The 14,110-nt window shown below is 41.9% G+C and overlaps 1 protein-coding gene across 7 annotated transcripts in view; it reads left to right on the forward strand.

Moving 5' to 3' along the window:
* LOC116439197 (sodium channel protein type 5 subunit alpha-like) overlaps positions 1–14,110 on the forward strand; it is a 217,415-nt gene that overhangs the window by 72,546 nt on the left and 130,759 nt on the right. For all 7 annotated transcript variants that reach the window (XM_032098425.1, XM_032098416.1, XM_032098434.1 and 4 more), the window contains one exon: positions 8,127–8,190. In XM_032098425.1, the coding sequence (XP_031954316.1) occupies positions 8,127–8,190 (64 nt within the window). The remainder of the gene's footprint in view (positions 1–8,126; positions 8,191–14,110) is intronic.

Here is a 14,110-nt window from a genome sequence, read left to right on the forward strand (position 1 = left end):
CTTTTATGTCACCTCCAGTTAGACCTGAAAAACTTATGGTTGCTTCAGGTTCTGGATTTGGAAAGATGTATAGAGTATGTGACGTTTTGGGGATTATGTGAAGTTTTGGGGATACCCATCCAAATCATGGTCTTCTTGGGCACTTGAGAAAGGATCAAAGACTTGTGTGGAACAGATGCTGAGGCATAGGTCTGTGAATATATAGAAATGTATGTCTGCATGTAGATGAGACTGTGTGTGTCTTCTCTAAGCTCTGTGCCTGGTGGTTATCTCTGCCTGAATGAAATCATTTTTGTTTCCAGAACCACTGAAATGGAGCTGTATGAACAGATACTCTGAATCTGGATGAGAACTGTAGAGAAAAGAATTTTGTCCAAGTCAGATAACAAATGTAGACAATTTGGGGAGAGCTAAAGTGTTTGAGGCGTTGTCTGAGGTGGTAATAGAAGACAGTGAGTGTTTGATGAATAATTATGGAGGTGGAGGAAAGAGAGAAGCAATAAATCAAGTTGGGACTGGAATAGGTGTTTTATTATGTATGATTGTATGTGAACCAGTGATTAAAACAAGGAGCCTCCCTGGGCTTTCAGACTCTGCTTGTCAGCATGGGATCTATTGACGTTACTCGATTTTAACTGTAAATGTTGTGGCTTTGTTCGAGTGCTGTGGGTCTTTTGATAAATAGCTTCATCAATGCTCAAAACTTAATGCTCTGATGTGTTACTAACATGGGTATTGTACCTGTGCACTTCAATGTTTTAAGCTAAATAGAAAAAGAAAGCCTCATCAGGAGTGCAAGGATCAGAAAAACATAGGAATTGGTAATGTTGAATCCAATACAGTCTCTTTCTGACCATCCAGTAAGATTTTTTTTTGGCCTTGTGATGAAAGATGAAGTTCTTATATTGTAAATATTTGAAATATTTTGTAAAACAGGAGGATTTGTCCATCAGTTATACCTCTTTTGCTCTCATCACTGCTTAAAGAAAGGAGAGATCTACTTGGGGAAAGATCTGGCATGAAAAATTCAGACTAAACATTTTCAGTTTTCCTGCACCTCCAAATTGTTCTTAAACTACAGAATTAAAACACCACTTGGCTTGCACAGTGATGTGCTTTTAAAAGGACTTTCTGTGTGTCCATTAAGCCCTGTCCATGGACTGCTCCATGCTCCAGGTTCAGCAGTAAAGTGCATTGCAAAGGCAAGAGGCATCTTCTGCTTTCAGCACTCAGCCCAGGTGCAACATGAGCAGAGAATAACTTGCATTGTTGCTTGCTCTTATTGCACTGGTTTTAAGGAATAAATAAAGATATCTTTTCTCCTGATAATTTTCATCAGTGCTGAATTCCCCCAAGTGGCGTGGAGATAAAATATGGGAATTCCCAGGCTCAATCTGGCCTTGGCATACCTACAGCAGCATCTCTCTGTGGCACTGAACATCCCCATTTGCTCCAGAAAACAATTAATAGAGCTCAAAATATAGATATTTTTCTAATTTCCTATTAACATTAACTATTGGAACTCAGGCTATCCTTATCTACACAGGCAACAAATCTTTCTTTGAATGTTTTGTCCGCAGGGGCAGCCTGCAGCAGCAGCTTCAGCAGTTCAAATGGGAAGTACAGTGAAAAATATTTCCTTTATCTTCAGTTTTGAAAATTCTTCTTTTCTTTTCTCCGCCTCCATTTTCTTAAAGCAAAAAAACATTGTTATCATGTTCTTGTCACTAGGAGCACACAAAGCTCCCTGTTCTCCTTTTCTGGAATACATGCTGGTTTTTACTGTGGTAGTCACCTTTTTTCTAGGATAAAAGATGCACATTTTTTCAATTGCTGCTCTTCTTAAATTTTCCCAGTCATTCTCATTACCTTCTCAATACTTTCCAGTCTGGCAGGTACCCTACTGAAAGCACTGAAAGTGGTATTTCTTCTGCATCATAGAGTCATTTAGGTTGGAAAAGACTTTTAAAGCCATCGAGTCCAACCATTACCCCAGCACTGCCAAGTCCACCACTAAACTCTGTCCCCAAGAGCCACATCTACACATCTTCTAAAACCCACCAGGGATGGTGACCCCACCACCTCACTGGGTAGCCTGTTCCTAATATCCAAACTAAACCTCTCCTGGTGCAACTTGAGGTTATTTTTTCCAGTCCTATCGCTTGTTCCCTAGGAGAAGAGACCGACCCTGACCTGGCTGCACCCTCCTGTAGAGGGGAATTGTAGAGAGTGAGAAGCCTTTCCTGCCCTCCAGGAGACCAACACTCCCACCCAGCTTGGTGTCATCTGCAAAGTGACTGAGGGTGCACTTGATCCCCTTGTCCATTTGAAAAGTTATTAAACAGAACTGATAGAAGCAAGCCACTGCTTATCAGTCCTTTCCTATATATTACTCCATCCTGGCTGTCCTGTATATCAATATTACACTTTTCTCTGATCATGGCTTCATATTACATAAAAGTGTTGACTAAGAATCCCTCCAAAAAAAAAAAATCCGTCTCTCTTATCTGAATTTAGTCAGGGAATTTAAGGACTGACAAGGTTTTGGATAGGTGAGATTTTCTCCTTCTCTGCTTTACTTCACTTTCTGACAACTGAATATCCCTCTTTGCATTTCTCCACTCTTTTGTTTTAGTGGAGTAGGTCTCTCTAGTGCTCCTCATTCAGTCCACACCTCAGACTTTATTTACCTGGAAAATACTGTGTATAGGAGATGTTGTTACCTCTCTGTTCACCCTCTCTTTCCATTGTATGTATAAATGTAACAAAGAAATGCAGGTGCAGCCCTCTATTAGCCCACAGATATCCTGCACACTGTCTTTTCAGCTTAATCCATGTTTTCTGTCTCTCAGCCCTTTTTTGATCCAATTTATTTGTTTTCTTTATCACAGTAAGTGCAGAAGTTAGTTTTTTTCTGTTTTTCCATCATCTGTCTGTAATCAAATGCATTCAACCTTTGTAGCAGCTTTTTATTTTAATTCTTTTGTGTGAAACATATGAAAAAATTCCATAAAACACAAAACATCTAGAAAACTTCCAGAGAGCACACTTCAGCACTTTGCTACCTATTCATATGGAGCATATGTCTAAACAAGTGGTACTAAATGTGCTTTTAGTTATATGCTATGCACCCTACAGCCCTAAGTGTGTGGGTCTGAGTGACTGGTGAGGCACAGAGGCATAGAAGGAGGATATCTGAAGATGTTTAAAAGCCAGATGTGTGTTTATTGCTAGTCATTGTCTCCTGTCTCATCTTCCTGGGGATGCTCCTGGACTTGGCAAGGTCCCTAAGCCAATCTGACAGCATCTAAATTCTCCACTCTCCTCTAGTGCACGTCTCCAAAAGCTCCTGATGTGCTTTTCCTCCTCTCCTGATGTGCTTTTTGTTCCCTCAGACCATGTGAGCAGCACAAACCATGTACTGTGGATCTCTGAGGCTTTCAGAGCCTCTTCTAGTGCACGGGAGCCATCTAGCTCAAGAGGGCTTGATTGATATTTTTAGTGGCTTTTTCTCAAAAGGGGAAAATCTGTACTGTCAAAATTGGAGATATTTTCTGTGCTGTGGCGACTGCTGAGCCTGGCAGGGAAATTGCTTCTCTGACTTGTCTGGAGCGTGGGGAGAAGCACTAATAGGAGCCTACCAGAGAGACTCAAACTGAAGGAGACCACTTTCCTCCCACCACCTCGTTGTATGATTTTCTACAACCTCCTCCCAGCCCCTCCATATCTCCTGCAGGACGACTCATGCCTGGAATTCCAGGCTGTGTTTACCACAAAGTCATGCAGTTGCCAATGCTGTACATAAAGTTGTCCCCTTGATCTCTGCTCCTTCTACCCACCCAACCCTCTTGGCCATAACTCCTCCTGTTCCTTTTTGAACTGACATTTTGGAAATGTTCTTCCACATGGTTGCAGGGTATGGAGGCAGCAGAGAGCTGGGCCAGAAGTGGTTTCGCAGGGACAGAGGGAGGACGGGAAGCAGGGAGAGGAGAGCACACAAGAGCCTTTGAAACTCACTAGAAGGGTCAGCAGCAGCAGATGCCAGGGGAGAGCAAAGGAGAGCCAGATGCCCTGTCATGGGCTGAGCAACAGGAGAGTAACTGATTATTATAATTATTTGCAACCCCTTTTAGCCAAGGAGAACTAACTGGCAGTGCCATTTTTTCCCCAAGCATTCTCCCCTAATAACACCCTTAATACAGCCTGTTCCATGGCTTTTGTGAGGCATGTTTTTCATCTCCAAACTCAATTTCATTTATTAGAGGCTTCGCCGTGTGTGACACAGTGTGCACACAGCAAGTGCAGCAAGGATTCATTTTAATTATTGTGTATTACCACGAGGCAAAGTGTGTTTGCGCCCGTGGGCGAAAGGGCGAGGAGGGGGTGGTGTCTATTCCCTTTCTGTGCTATGTATCACAGCTGTAAGGAGATGGAGCTTTCTGAACTGCATTTTAAATTTGGAATCGGGACGTTGGGTGGCTGTCAGTGCTCTGTGCCAGCCCCAGCGCAGGGAGAAAGTCTCCAAGCAGCCAGCACCCGTGTGGCTGCAATAAATAGTCCGAGATAACAAACACCTCTCTGAAGTTTTTGTTAGAAAGTCAGCCAGAGGACTCTTCTCTGGGCAGTGACTAATGATATTTGAATGTTGCTCTTTATGCAAGTGTGATAATATAATGGGTTGTTGTTGGGTTTTTTTTAAAATTGGAATTAATTTGTTGTAAGATGAGTGAAAATAACATTTCGGTAGGGCCTTCAAAGGAGGAGCATACACTGGAGGCAGAAACTGTGTTTTCTAAGCTGACTCAAACATTTTTTACTTTTCTGAATGAGAAAGTTTTGCTTTCCTTCATACAGAAATGAGGAAGGTTTCTACCTTGCAGTCTATGTACCCTACTGGCTTTCTGCTCAGTTGAGTGACAGAGGTGTGGAAAGCATAAGGTGAAGCATATTTTTAATTGGAAAATGCTTTTTTTGAGGAAGTTTGCATTTTTTTCTGTTAATGTGACAAGTAGAGATATTGTGAATGTTTTCTGTGTTAGAATCACCTGTTGTGGGAAGGAGCAATACAGAGATCTGAAAGATATTGAAAAATCAGAAAAAGTGTAGAATGAAACAGACAAAATGGTGAGGAACTGACTTTGGAAGGAGGATATGGCAGGAATAGAATTTGGGAAATAGAAATAGAATTTCATGGGGAATTTGTGTTTTTGATCACTTGCATATAGTGACTTTAAAATTATGGCCAGTGTTTTTTGCTTTGACAAGCGTAGGAGGCAGAGCACGGTCTTCTGGAGACCTTGTTATTCAGACCATTTTTAATTCTTTTAATATGACCAGATAGTTGCCTTGCTCTGGAAATTCCTGTAGAAAAATTCCTAAAAGGCAATGTATTGTTTATAACAGTGGCATCAATATTTATATTGATATAAATATACTTAGTAAAGCTGGTAGAAAAAAAAAATCAGCATTTGCTTTGGAAAGAATGGCACGTTGCATAAAGTTTATATACACACACACAGGTGCTACAAATATCATGGTTTTGGCTTAATTTTACTTGAAAAATTAAAGATCAAAAACCAGAAGCAAACACCTAAAATAGAGGGTTTCAGTTTTATTTTCCATATTTGTTTTCCTTTTTCTCCCAATCACAAGCTGAAATTTTTCAGTGAAAACAAAAAAAAACCCCAAAAATTAATTGCAATCTTCCAAGGCAATGAAAAATCATTGTGTTTTCAGGTGGTGTTGCTCAGTTTGAGCAGTTTTCAGAGAGAAAATCCTACTCTACATGAAAAAGGAGTTTCTAGTTCTTTGCCCACGTTAGAGTTAACTGATGGGAAGCTGAGGCCATGGGTTAATATGGTACCAAGGTGGTTTGTTCTTTAAAGCAAGAGTAAAAACCTTTGCTTCTTGCAGCCCTCTGATTGCCCAGCAGGCTTGATTGAAATCCAAACCAACAGGCTTTGAAGGAAAGATTGATTGTTGTGCACATTTTTGATAATGCAGCAATTTGTCTCCTTGGGTATAAAGCTCTAATCCCCCTTTAATTTTTCAGAGGGGAATCAGGGGCTTGCGTCTTCCTCAGCCTGAGGTTTGTCACAGTGGCTGTGGCACCTCCTTGCACACACCCCGTGGTGAAGATGTCCCTCCCAGCAGCACCTACACACCAGTTCCCCACCCTGCATTTCATGGGGCTCTTTGGCATCTGCCTTACTGCTTGTTTTAGAAATGTAAATGTTTAAGTCAACAGCAGGCAATAGAATTTTGTCTGTTCTTGAGATTTCAAATTTCTTGTTTGCACACAGGGAATCCTTGTCCTCCTTAATTCTGTCCTCAGACTCTGTTCTTATCTTCTGATTTAGCTGACCAGGACATGTCATTTTGGTTTTCAACCAATACTGTGCTCCAGAATTTCAATCAAACCTCAAATCATAAAATCATAGAATGGTTTGTGTTGGAAAGGACCTGAAAGACCATCTAGCTTGGAGAGAAAGTGGTCTGGTGTGTTTGTGTCACTAACTCCGTGTATCCCAAATAAGATGCCACCTGTCCAGAGAAAAGCACAAGTCTTTTCCCAGAAGAACTGGAGGGTGAAAGGTGATGCAGACATGGCGTTCTCCTCCGTTCTGTGGTGATTGATCACCAACCCTTAACCACAGTCAATTCCTGAGTGTTGCTGTCACACAAGGTGTTTCCCTAGAAAGCCCACGTGTCAGACAAAGGGGAAAAGCATCCAATCTGAGCAGGATCTGTGCTCTGATAACTTGTGAACACCATCACGTGCCCCTGTAACCACAAGCTCCTGGGCAGTAATTCTCTCTTGGCATGCAGCAGAGCAGGGCTTTTCCACTGCTCACAGCTTACAGAGAAAGCCACAGCACATCTGTTCGGTGGTTGAGCCATTGAGCATTCTCTGCATAGCCCGCCTGGATAAGCTGTCACTCTTGATTTTTAAAGCATTTCACAACAGAGGGTTAGCCTGGAATGGAGAACCTCTTGTGAGCAGCATCTGCAGAGTCCCCTCTGCTCACAAAGCCTTACTGTGCAAGGCTGCCACCATCACGTCTTAGTCAAGAGGGGATCACGTCCTCTCTGCTGCAGCAAGCCACACCAGAATATTCACCTTTCCTCAGCGAGCAGCACACCTACGTTTTGAATTTATTATGTTTCTAGAGCAATGCTTTTATCTGTTCTTCCCTGCCACCATCCAGGTGTTGGAGATGTTCCTTAGAACATCTCCTTTTCTTCACATTCCCTCTGGAACACAGATTTTTCTTACCCTTTTGAGAAGAAATTGGCCTCCTGTACTGTTATTTACTCTGAATGTTAGACTTGGTTGGATGGGGATAGAAGAAGAAGTGTGTATGCAAAGTCTCTCATTAGCCAGGAGATGCTTATTTCCTTAAGCCTTATTGATGATCAGCCCGGGAATGAGCCACAGCACTTAAACTTAGCTTGCTCCCGAGTCTCCCTTGAGAAGTGTCTATCTCTCTCTCCATTGCCATTAGAGATGACTACAGTGATAAATATTTGTCTTTGTGAATACTTCCTTGTTTGTTTGATCTTTAACAGCGTGCATTTTTGTTTCTTTTGCTTTATACTGTGTGTTTTCTACGCTGAGCAGAATCCACCAGACTGAGGGAGTGGGCTGCTTTGTTAATATTATTACATTCTGAATTATAGCTGGTTACATTTTTAACCTATGATTCAGTAATTTCTACCACAGACTTCAATTAATATGTGTCTCCTCAGTGTAGAGACTAAAAGTTACAGGATAGCATATGGTGTGGTTTCATTACACTTACAGAATTTAGTAGCAGTGTTCTTGGTTTGAACAGAGAGGGACACAGCTGAGTAGCATTTCCTAAAAACCTTGCACACAGCCCGTTGCCACCTTATTCAACTGGTCAGATTCAGAATACAAACAGCAAGTGCTTACAGAGATTTGAAAAAAATATATTTATTTTTCCAATTTATAGAAGTTAAAGTTAGCAAAACAAAGCAAAAGCACACCATTCATCTCTCAGTTGCTGTCCCAATTGAATATGCTGGGTGGTGGATGATATTTTCGAACGTTATCATTCCCAGAATGTGTTTATTGAAAAGCCATTTCTCTATTTCTGTTGCAGTGAACTATTTCATAAAGAATGGTACAGAAGATGTGTTACTGTGTGGCAATAGCACTGATGCTGGGTAAGTACTTTATAAATATCTTCACTTCTGGTCTGGTTTTGTTATATTATTATTATTATTATTATTATTATTGCTACATTTTCCTCTAGTTCTGTCCACTTTTCACCAGCATGAAGTAGATAGTTCAACTTCCTTGTGTCTAGGCATAATAGGAGAGAGGATAATGACAATATTGTGCATACTAACACAATCTTCTCAACTGCAGGGAAGAGAAGTTTCTGTGTGTCAGTTATTCAGGTTTAAAACCTTTAGGGGCCTTATTACAGTTCTTTTTCAATACATTTGAACTTCTCAGTAAAAAAATAGTGAAAACTAAGTAACATTTTGGCTGAGTGGAGAGTATTTTAATGGAAATGAAGCAGGATTATAAACAGAAAGCCTGGAGGGACTTAAACTGATGATGAATTCCTGGCTTTTGGCAAAGAAAGATAAACAGATCAACAAATGTCCCAAAAATAGCATGTTTTGGAGCTGGGAAGGTACTCAGATTTGTGATCTACATTTGCACTTGATTTGTTTGTAGACTACGTGTATTTAATTTTCTCATTGCATAGACAGTGAAGAGATCCAGGGGTGTGCTAACATCCTCTGCACAAAGGACTTTATTCATATCCCTGCCATCTATAGATGCCAGTGGTTCCTCCTGCATCCCATCCTCAAGGGCCAAGTGCACTGTCAGAGCGTGTGATTTAATTTGACAGCTTCTCATGATCTTGATGGAAGTGAAAGAGTTCAGATAGGATGGAAAGAGATGGGATCTTGTGTGGTCAGAGGAAAATTAAAAGCCATGCAAAGATTGCAGGCTGTTAGGAACTGTAGGAGAAGGTGGAAAATACCTTGGAGTGGTGGGATAGAGGAGCTTTTGAGCCAAATATATGAGAGCATCTGAACCAGGGCGATGGGTGTCTTAAGCCAAGAGAGAGGAGGAGGTGAGATGATCTAGTTCTGGAGGGAGATGTTCTGAGCTGGTAGAACCAAATGCTGAAGACTGCAGAAAAATAGGGTTTAACTTAGGAAGAATTTAATGAGAAAAAAGGCATGTGTGTGCAGGGAGGCAGCAGGAAGATGAAGGGAAGATAAAATCTGAACTTGCTTGTGGACAAAAAAGCAAGAAAAGCCCTGAGGTCCTGGGGGGAGACGTTTTGCTTTCTGCTGCCACTGCCTGTATCTGTATTGACATCAGACAAAGGGAAAGCTCAGTGTCAGCCTTCCCTCTGCAGGCCTGGTGTGTCTGATCCATATTGCCAGCCTGAGTTAGACTCCAAGATCCTTGGGCAGCGGGCCATGCTTTCCCCTTTGTTTGTTCCTCGGGAGGTACGATGTCAGCATCCATTAATTAAGCCCTTTGTTGATTGTAATACATTGCATTTATCCAGGCTCAGGCAGAGCTCCAAGGCTATGGGGATGTTTCCCGGGAATCCCTGGATTTGGCAATCTGCATTGTGCTGGTGAACCTCAGCCTCTGCAAACCAATAGGCAATAACATTGGGAAAAACGAGTGTTGTGCACAGCAACAATACTTTTTGTGTCATGGAATATCCTTTGTTCTCACTGATGACCTGAGCCATGGTGGTGGAATGCTGCTGCTCATGGGCAATGCTGAAAGAGTCAATTACTACTGCTTTGGAATTGTTCAACTGGTGGGAAGTTAAATACCAATCCAATGTCCTTGGAGTATTTCTATATTGGCAGCCTGTATGGATTTAAGGGTTAGTTTCTAGCAAGGCAAACCCACCCTGTTTCCTTCCCAGGAAAGTTAATAAATTGCAGCGTGTCAGCAAAAGGCCATGAGAGGAGGAAACCTCTGGTGGAGGCACTGTGCCCACGAGAGAGTTACAGCCTGAACCAGCCAGGGGAAAACTTGCAGCTCCTGAGTATAAGAGGAAGAAATTGCCACCCTCGAACTGAGTGTTCTTGTACTTGTTTTGATAAACATCAAAACTGTCAGTGTTTGTGACATCAAGGGAAACCGGCTTTCCCTTTATGCCTCAGTTCTTTCTTCTTCAGCCTTTTGCTGTTTTAGTTAAGTATTTAATACCACTGGGTAAGGTTTGAGTTTAAATGCCTAAAAATGGGTAATAAATATCCCTACTTACACTGGTTTTTTTAGCTCAGGACTAGCAAGTGTTGTCTCATCTGCTGTACATTGCACAGAGTAACTGCCAGTCATCCAGTTCCGTTGTTTAAAGACATGAAGATAACTGGAAAGATGATCCTAAGGCCCCAGGGGATGTGCAAAGTCATATATTCCCACCTGTTGGGACAGGGAAAGCATCATTTACAGGCTGACGTATCTAACAAGTGGATTTGTTTTCTCTCACCCTTCAATGATCAAAGCCAAGAGCAAGAGTGTTCAATGGTAAACCAAAATCTGCTTGCTTGGGACTTTCTGGGGCAGGTTGCACCACAGGATCAGGGGAGGGGAGTTAAGAGGAAGTAAATGCATCAGGCTGTGGTTTCCTCTTTTTTTAGTAATGAATTTCATGACAAATGAGGACACTTAAATTGGGAACCCATCAAGGCAGCAGGAAGGTGTGGTAAGGAAAGACAGCTGGCAGGGCCATGTCTGAGTGTTCATAGTATTTGTGGAACATGCTTTTGCTCCCAGTTTGGAGCTTGAATTCATCAGCCTCTGGGATACACTGAGGACCCAAAGGAAATTCAGGGAAGGGCAGTGTCGTGTGTTCTCTCCTGGAAAGATTTGTTATTAGACTGAGGGATATCTGTGTTGTGGCCAGGATATTAAATCTTGAGGCAATTGAAAAAGCCATTTCAGTGCATTTTTAAAAGCATGTTAATGACACTCTGAGGTTTGTCTGGTTGCTGTTATTATGGAAGAGTTAAAAAAAAGGTAATAATAAATCTGCTATGGCAATTGTTAGGTGATGAGACTCGAGTGGTCTAATGTAAGAGCGTGCAGTGATGGAGACTGCAACCTGAGCTGGAGTAGCAAGCCAAAATCAGCAGGGAAATGATCATCAGTGGATTCTATGTCACAGGCAATCTAATTATCTCCAAGGTGGGGGCTTTATTACATTACTAGGAGGGACTGTTTTCTGAACAAGCACCCAAGCTGCCAATAAAGCAGGAGGTAATGGATCTAGCTAATATTGATTCCAGTTCAGAAGGGATTTGAATAGATGTATGTCACTCAGCTGCAGCAAACATGTCTCTAGTACTTGACCTGGCAGATATAAGGAAAAAAACATTTATTTGCGTTTTTAGATATGCTCAAGCAATCTCAAGAATCTTTGTTAAAACCATGCTGCAGAGACATGATAGGAATGTCAGGGAGATGGCAAATTTCTTAGGTGCACAAGGGCTAATCTGTCTGTGAGATTTCCCATGTGATGCTTCAGAAGCCTTCTTCTTGATTCCTGAAATTTGACTTTTCTTCATTTAATCAAACAGCACTTTCCTGTTGCTTTTCATTTTGTTTATCTGACTGCATTTTCCCCCTTGATGTACTGCAGGAATTTGTTTTGTGCTTACAGGGAACAGAGTACAATGGAAATAAGAAGTAACTTTTGGAGAAGAGGGGAAATCAAATGATTGTGATCAAAGATATTCTTTGGCTCAAAGTGACACGTGCTTGGTGTTTCACAATGAGCACATTCAGGAAACTACACTGATGGAAAAATTCTCTGTGTGTCACAGATTGGTCAGACTGGGAGCAGTGCTAACAGTAAGGCTCTCTTAACAAAAAAAAACAACAAAAAAGTAGTGTATTTGCAGAGTTGTTGATGTTTTTAAATGCATTTCAAGGTTAAATTTAGTAGTTCTTTTGGATGTGGCTGCACTGGGATATACACAATTTGTTTCTCTTTACAATTCCAGCTTCTTCTATTTGATTTGTTTAAAATAAATGGAGAAAGCTCAAATAGTCTGATTTTAGAAAGGGATTACAAATTCTGTAAATTAGCTTTTCAATTTAATCCCCAGTATGTAGCTTATCCAATTTTGAACACCTTGTTTCAGCCTCAAGGAAGGGGCAGTAAAGATCCAGCATAGTGATCAAGTATATGAGAGACCTTAAGGTAGGAGCAGAAGGAAGGAACTGCTCTGTCCTTAGTGAAATCAAGCCCTAGCATCAAGTGGAGCATGATTTGTGAAGGGTGCAGAGCAGCAGGTGACAGCAGACACCACTGTACACTTTATATATTTTTATTTATATATATGCACATCCTATGTGTCTGCCCTACTGTGTGAAAGTGGCCCTGCAGTGCAAAATTGCCACGAATCCACAGATGAGTATTTGTGGTGATAGTGACAAGGGGAAGGCTTGGGAAGGGAAGGGTAGCTGGAAGTGGTGCTTTGGGGTGTGCTCAGGGACCTACAGCAAGAACAAAGAACCTGCAGCAAGAGCAAAGCAGCACTTGGTGCCTGGCCCCAGGCGATGGGACAAGGGCAACACCAGGCAAGAAGTGAGGGAGCTCCAAGGCCCTTGCTCTCAGGAGTCCTGAGAGTCCTGGTCACACCTTCAGATCCAGCGAGGCATCCTGCTAGAGCACACCACCAGTGCACGGTTGCTGCCACCAGGACAGATTCCCAGAGTGGAGCAGATCCCTGTCAGGCCACAACAGCCCTCCAGTGCAGTTCCAGCTTGTCCCTTGTTGGTGACATTTAACCATCCAGTTTGGTGAGGTGACCAGCACTGCAGAGTCCCCTGCTTCCCCACAGAGTAAAGATTTTGGGCTGCAGCAGCGTGGAATTATCTGTCTGTGAGAGAGGAAGATACATTTCAGCTCTAAAGCATTTCCACTTTCATCCTGCTGTAATTTCACAGGGATGTTTTTCTGCTATGCTTAGGCTGCTGTTTTTATTTCCCCTCCTGCCTGAAGGTTTCGTTGAGCAATAGAAATAGCAAGGAAATTTGTCCATTAGGAGAAAGAGACAAGATGCTGTCAATGTACAAAGTAAACAAGCAGACATGAAAGAGAAACTTAAATTCTTTCTTTTCACTTTTTCACTTGCAATTACAACAAGGAGCTGGCTTTTCAGAAAAGTGTACATGTTTTAAGTCAGTTATGTCCCCTTTGGATCTCAAAGTCAGACTGCTTAATTTTTTTTTTTCCCTTGCACATGAAATGTCCTGTGTATTTAGCTCATGGGCAGGACTAGTCTACAAGATCATACTGACAATGAAAGCAGATTTGCATCATGTCTGTACTGATACTACCAAAAAAGACTAGTGAACAGGAAGGAAAAGCAGTCGGTAAATCTACTTCAGGAACAACAAGAAAGCACCTTTGGCAACTGCATCCTAGTAACTGTTGCTATAGAAACTTTAGCTACCTTTATTCTCACTATGACCTTGATTTTTCTTAACAGGATACATTAAAATAATGTACACTGTGGGGCAAGGTTCTCTATGGTTTGGTAAATTCTGTCACTGAGCTCATTGCGTATAAGGGATGAAGGAATGACCATGTGTTGTAGCGCTCCTCAAAGTTTTTGTGTTAGTCCTAACTCTTTCTAAGGTATTATCAGGAAAAAAAACCAAAACCCTTTGTTTGCTTTTCTGTTGTGGTGTTTTACTAAGGTAATTAATACCCACACATAAAATTGCATCAGATGCCTGTTTTCATAGTCTCCATGAGCACCAAAAGCAGTGTTTTTGTGGCAGTTTCTCCACATCCCCATCCTGTCAGCTCGCTCGTTACACATACAGCGAGGCAGCACTTTGATCTCTCTGAGCTGTAGTAACATTCCTTTGCCTTTATGCAACCTCCACGAGGTGATTTAAAGCCCCTTGTAAAGGCTTATCACACCCCTCAAGGGTAGAGAAGAAACATGCTCCGTGCTGAGCGGGAGAGCTGCTATCGGGTGCTTCCACCAGTGCTACCGCAGCTCTCCCCCAGACCTTGGCAGGGGAGAGCCTGGAAGAATGTATGTCTGCCAGAACGTGTCAAACAACCTC

This window comes from Corvus moneduloides, chromosome 1, assembly GCF_009650955.1.
Source record: "Corvus moneduloides isolate bCorMon1 chromosome 1, bCorMon1.pri, whole genome shotgun sequence".
In the NCBI taxonomy this organism is placed as follows: Eukaryota; Metazoa; Chordata; class Aves; order Passeriformes; family Corvidae; genus Corvus; species Corvus moneduloides.